Source organism: Topomyia yanbarensis, chromosome 2, assembly GCF_030247195.1.
Source record: "Topomyia yanbarensis strain Yona2022 chromosome 2, ASM3024719v1, whole genome shotgun sequence".
NCBI lineage: Eukaryota > Metazoa > Arthropoda > Insecta > Diptera > Culicidae > Topomyia > Topomyia yanbarensis.
This window is the reverse complement of record NC_080671.1, coordinates 377,518,092-377,524,274: the sequence shown is the minus strand read 5'-3', so window position 1 is coordinate 377,524,274 and position 6,183 is coordinate 377,518,092. Positions and strand designations below refer to the sequence as shown.

Below are 6,183 nucleotides of genomic sequence, written 5' to 3'. Positions count from 1 at the left end.
CGCAATAGCGCACCACTCATTTTAGATTGCGGATCCGTGTCTTTCACATTTTTCTACCATCACAGCACATGTACAAGAAACAAGTTGTATAATATAGTGTTAGTGTAACTGAGAGGAGATGGTTTCTCATCATTTTTCTTTCCCTTGTGTATCTTCCTCATCTCTCCGCGTATCATTGTAGTATATAAGAGGCACTTTCACAGGCGCAAGTCATCGATAGGGTTGGCAAAAATTCTTGTGGGATTTTCGATTGATTGGCACCGGTGTGGTGGAGTGCACTGAAACTGCACCATTTTTGCGCCTTCTAGCGGAGGTGCAGAAAATTGGGTATGTGCCATTGACACTTCTGCTAGAGAGTGCAAAACCAGAGCACTCCACTACACCGGTGCGTGTCGGTCGAGGATCCCATTAGAGAATCTTGGGTGAGGCTGTGTTTGTGTTAATGTTTTTTACTTTATCATAATATATAATATAACATTATAGGGTAAAGAGCCTATTTTGGCCTTACATTATGGGGTAAGGGGCCTATTTTGACATCAACAGCATTGCTTCGTTCTTAATGGCCTGAGAACGGCGAAAAGTACGTGTTTGAATGCAATGGAATCTCGTGTCGAGTGTCCTAATTATCGCCCTAATATTTGATAATTGAAACAGCGACGATAGGCTCGTTACCCTATAACTTATAATGAAATATTCAATATAGGTACGAAACATATCCCAGAATGTAGCAAGGAGGGTAGGAGATCATCACCACAACACTGAAATCGCGATATGAATGTGGAGCACCGGGCTAGTTCAATAACATTAGTTCATTCTAAATAGCCTCAAAATGCATTATATAATTTATATGATACTACTTCCAAACTTCCCATGAACGTGTATAGGTTAGCGCATACATACAGAATGTCGTGAGCGACCAGATTCAGGCATGCTGTGGATCGGTTTCGGTGTTCACATCAAACACTCGAGCTTGTGCGGTAAGCGGTTAAGGAGAGTTCCGTTCCGGCAGCTACTAACGCGACTGGTTTGTGACTGTACCGTGAGTCTTGTTGTGTGATGTCGTGTTCGGTTTGTACTCGGATTGCGGGCGAAGAGAAAGCTCGTTCAATAAAGACAACCATCATCAAGAAGGGCGGCGTTTGTTCTCGTATGATTGCATGTTTTTGTACATATTCCGCTTTAGTTCCGTTCAATACATAAATTCGGTTTAGGCTGAAAAGCACTGTATGAAGTCATGTGTAAGGAAATATAGTTTACGGTAGGCGTATTACTGGTCTTGTGTTTAGTTTCTTAGTCTCCTCAAATGAATACTGAACACATTGTGCATGAGGGCTTGCACGGTCGAGCTCCAAATAGTACGTGCGGAAGGTTCATGACATCCGGTGTCTCTTTCTCTTATGTCTTTATGTAAGGAGCATTGTCAGATTCTCATTATTCCAGGTTTTCTATATATCAGGATGGTCATTTCAACTGTATCATATCATAGTAAATTGTATTACATTGTATTATGTTGTAATGTATTATATTGTACAATGAGGACCCGATTTTAACAGTCCCTGATTTTGTCAGCATCATATGAAAATTGATAGTTTGATATTTATTATTGATTGTTATTTAATATTCCCTTGAACATTTCATTTCATTATACAGTGAAGGCCCGCTTTTGCTAGCATGACATGAAAATTTTTTGGCACTATTTTGTTAGCCTCAATTGAAAATCTGTCCAATGGTTGCTAGTAGACCAACCTAACAATATTCGAGTAAATCCTTATTGAGTAAATCTATTTTATGTTATAGATGCGAAACATGCAAAATAAAATTGAAATTTGAATTGGACGACCCGATTATGGGCCAAGGTTTTCAATGTCTACACTTCATCAGCCGTAAATACTCAGGACAGTGATAAAACGGGCCTTTACTGTACTGGTATCATTTATTTTCAGCAACACATGGATTGTCTCTATCATCACAATATTATCCCTTTGATTTCATTACTCATTATATGGACTATATTGTTTTATATTGCTCATTAACATAATTAAATTCATGGCATACATTATATTATTTGCATGTTGTTGTGTGATATTCATTATGAATCATAATTTTCATTACATACATTATCCTGATAACATATAATGCTGTAAATACACTATATAACAATTGAATACTGGGAAGGGATGGGAGCAACAGGGTATCATACGAATTGAGGACTGGACGAGGGAACGTGGATAGCCAGCTCAAGTCACTTGAAGGAAACTTGTTTTCTTCAGAAGGTCTTATATGAGTTTGACGCACCCTTCTCAAATCAAACCATCAGGTGGGTAAAGCATGTATAGCGAAATTGTTTACCTTTTGACTGGAATATTATTGTTGGAAGGGACTCTTTTCCTCCTTTTTCCCCAGCGGGGTGTGCGTAAGTGTCTCTGCTTACGGGCCCGTCCAACCCTTTTTGATTTCCCTTTAGTAACAGCAATAATGTGAAGGTTTCACGATAAACTATTTAGGGGCTACTGTAAGTCTACCCGCATTCACTGGAAAAACCTTGAGCTGATGGTGGCTTCGAATCACATCACATCACATCACATTATCATCCTTTATCAAACATATACATATACATTGCATTATATTTCATACAAAGGTACAAGAAATACTTGTGTATATTATATTATATTATATTATATTATATTATATTATATTATATTATATTATATTATATTATATTATATTATATTATATTATATTATATTATATTATATTATATTATATTATATTATATTATATTATATTATATTATATTATATTATATTATATTATATTATATTATATTATATTATATTATATTATATTATATTATATTATATTATATTATATTATATTATATTATATTATATTATATTATATTATATTATATTATATTATATTATATTATATTATATTATATTATATTATATTATATTATATTATGTTATATTATATTATATTGTATTATATTATATTATATTATATTATATTATATTATATTATATTATGCATATGATTTACGGGGTGAGGAGGGTGCATCAGGGCATCATTGAAGTTACAACTGGACAATGAAGTGGAAGCCAATCGGAGTCAAGGAGGAAAAGTGTCCGTCGTTCGCGACAGATAAATTTCTCTCCAACAGTTGTAAACAATTTGACGCGCTCTTCTACAACAAACCATCTCGTGGAAAGCTTGACAAGTATTGCAAATTCGTTATTCAATCTGCTGGATCTTACTGTTGGAAGGAGATTCTTTGATGCCCGCGGATACTGAGTAGGTGCATTTGCCTACGGGTCCGCCACCGCCCTTTTGGCCCTTTAAACAGCGGTATGCTGAACGCAGAATGGTAACAAAATTTGAGCGTACTGTTAAGTGGAGCCGCATGCAGAGCAAGACTCAAGCTAGGATGGTGGCTACCTACATACAACAGTGAAATTTATTGTTACATGAAATTTTATTGTAAATCTACTATGAGAACTTGGAATCTAACAGTGTTGAAACAGTAATAACCATAATATTTATTGTTTCATGATTGTTTTTAGGGTAAATGCTATTGTAAAATTCAATCCGGGTGCCAATTCTGCAAATACGGAAAAAACTTAGGCATAGACCACGACTCTGATGCTTAATTTTCAGTGTATGGTTCAGATAATAGTAGAGAGTTTTCCCATATACACTACCCTAATAATCATCTTATGATCCAAGAGCCTAACGACCTGTTCAGGGTATAATCCAAACAATATGTGGAATCGTTGGATTATACGTATATCACTGATATTATCAGTGTGGGGGTTCGCTAGTTGGGGTGTCAAAACTGAAAGTCAAAACGATATTGACATTTAAAACACAGACTAACAGACATAGCACTATGAGGTAATACCACAGACATAACACTATGAGGGAATTCCCTCAAAAAACATCGATGCGACAATTTTCCCAGAACACTAGCTCCACCTTTTATTCAGAGTCCCAAACACTCATTTACTGGTGGGTTGCACCTCAGGTTTGGGAACAATTTTTCACTAGTGGTCTATCCCCCATATGCTTGTTCATATGTCAGTGGCGCCATGATTTCCAATGTGGCCACAGTCCCAACTACAAATATATTTAAAATGACTGTTAAAGCGGGCGAAGCTTTGTTTTTGAGTGTTTTGTCTGTTAGTCTGTGTTTAAAAGTCATCGATTTCAAGGGGCTCATTAGTTGATTTCTGTGGATAGAAAAAAACATACTTTGAAATCCAATGAAATTTTATTTTTTGAATTCATATTCCGGAAAGTTTTTTATGAAATAAATGTGTTAGATATTGCGCTTCTTCCATTTAGCATCAATTAGTTTGTGTCGCATCAGAGATGTTTGTTGCTAACTTCTTGGAAGTTATCTCTGATGTATTCAATCGTATTATCAAATGACTTTTTAGCTAGTGGCAATTTAGTATGCTTGCGCTTCGTCGGTTTTTTCAGCGGCCTATGCATTTCTTGTCTTTTTTTGTGAAAGAATTTATCAAAAATGAAAATAATGGCAAAAAAACACTAAACTGGGCAGTCAAAAAGGGCAAGTTGTTGGCTAACGGGGGGCTATTTGCCAACTCGGATGCGCTAATTGCCCTTCAATTTGCCAGTAAATTGCTGGCAATTAGAGGGCTATGTCAAATGCAAAATTTGGGCGATTTGCCGCCGTCATTTGCCGCCCAACCCGCCCTTAAATCGCCCCCAAATCGCACACGGAACGCGCCATTTAATCGCTATGTTTGAAAAACGCAAAGAAACAACCAAGTCCATTTCAGCCGCCAGAAAATTTGTCTAAGTATTGAAATTGCCTTTAAATCGGATTCGCAAATTGCATTTGTTCCTAGGGGCAATTAGCACAGGCGAGTTGAGTCAAACTTTTTAAATCGCCTATGACCATGTTCGTCCGCATTTTTTTGACAGGGACTGACTCCATGCAGGATTCCGAATCAAATTCCGAATGGTTCGACCGGGTTGCAGCGGAATAATGAACGAAATGTTTGTTTACAGAAACCTCTTTAGCCCTTTTGAAGAATTAACATTGAATAAATTAAAGTGATAAGAAAATTAAATTAAAAAAAAACTGGCGTCCCTGCTTACGCGAGAAATCGATTTGATTTGACCAGCCTCCTGGCAACCCTATACCATCATATGGAGTTTGACAGCGACCGACATATATGGGGCGTTATAGCTATAAAGCCCCAAACAAAGAATTATGTTCGGCACTATACTCGATATTCAAGCATTCCACACGACGTTTTGCATCTTGTGGGATGATTTAATATCATATCATTCAGAAAATCGACATTTTGTAACTAAATACAGCTTCTAATCATTCGGTTCAAAATCAATGTTTTGCCTTTCATGGCAGTGATGCTGGCTGTACAGAGACGTCGTCCTTGACAGGGGGCTGGATTTGACATTAAGTTATTTTTGTTTACTTCTTCTAGGGTGCTCAAATCTTTGAAAACGAACGTTTTTCTTACAATTCTAATTTATTAAAATAATATTGAACGATTATAGAATAAAAGTCATAAAATGGTGGATGTAAAAAAATTCAGCGAGACGGATCTTTATGGTCTTTTAGGCATTGAAATCTGCGCAACGGAGGCAGAGGTAAGTTTTCGAAACATGAATACAAAGGCAAAACTAGTAATAATTCTAATCTTTTCTCGCAGGTCCGCAAAGCATACCGTAAGAAGGCACTTCAATGCCATCCAGACAAGAACCCCGACAATCCGAAGGCGGCGGAGTTGTTTCAAGAACTTTCCAAAGCACTAGAAATTTTACTTGACAGTTCGGCCCGAGCTGCGTATGACAAACTACTGAATGCCAAAAAGGCCGCTCAGTTGCGGACTCAGCAGTTGGACAGCAAGCGACAGAAGCTGAAAAATGAATTGGAAGAGAGAGAACGACAAGCAAAGAATGCAGCCAGTGTCCGCGGAACATCCTACAAGGTGAACAAAACTCCGGAGGAGTTGTTCCAAGAGGAATTCGAACGACTGCGGAAAGAGGGTTCCAAGCTAATCGAGGAGGAACAGGAACTAATGCGTCAACAGTTGCGCGAAGAAAGAGAAATGCAGAAACGATCAGAGTCTAGCTGGGATGCATCTAAGCATAGGATCAAGATCAAATGGAAGGCAGAAAAGGATGATC

General features: G+C 37.2%; 1 protein-coding gene across 1 annotated transcript; it reads left to right on the top strand.

The window, feature by feature from the left end:
- Positions 1-5,476: 5,476 nt before the first annotated feature.
- Positions 5,477-6,182, top strand: LOC131680781 (dnaJ homolog subfamily C member 17; the record flags this gene model as incomplete). The annotated part of the gene is made up of 2 exons (XM_058961492.1): positions 5,477-5,643; positions 5,706-6,182. Coding segments are annotated over exons 1-2 (555 nt in total), but the record flags the coding sequence as incomplete, so codon positions are not given.
- Position 6,183: the final 1 nt, after the last annotated feature.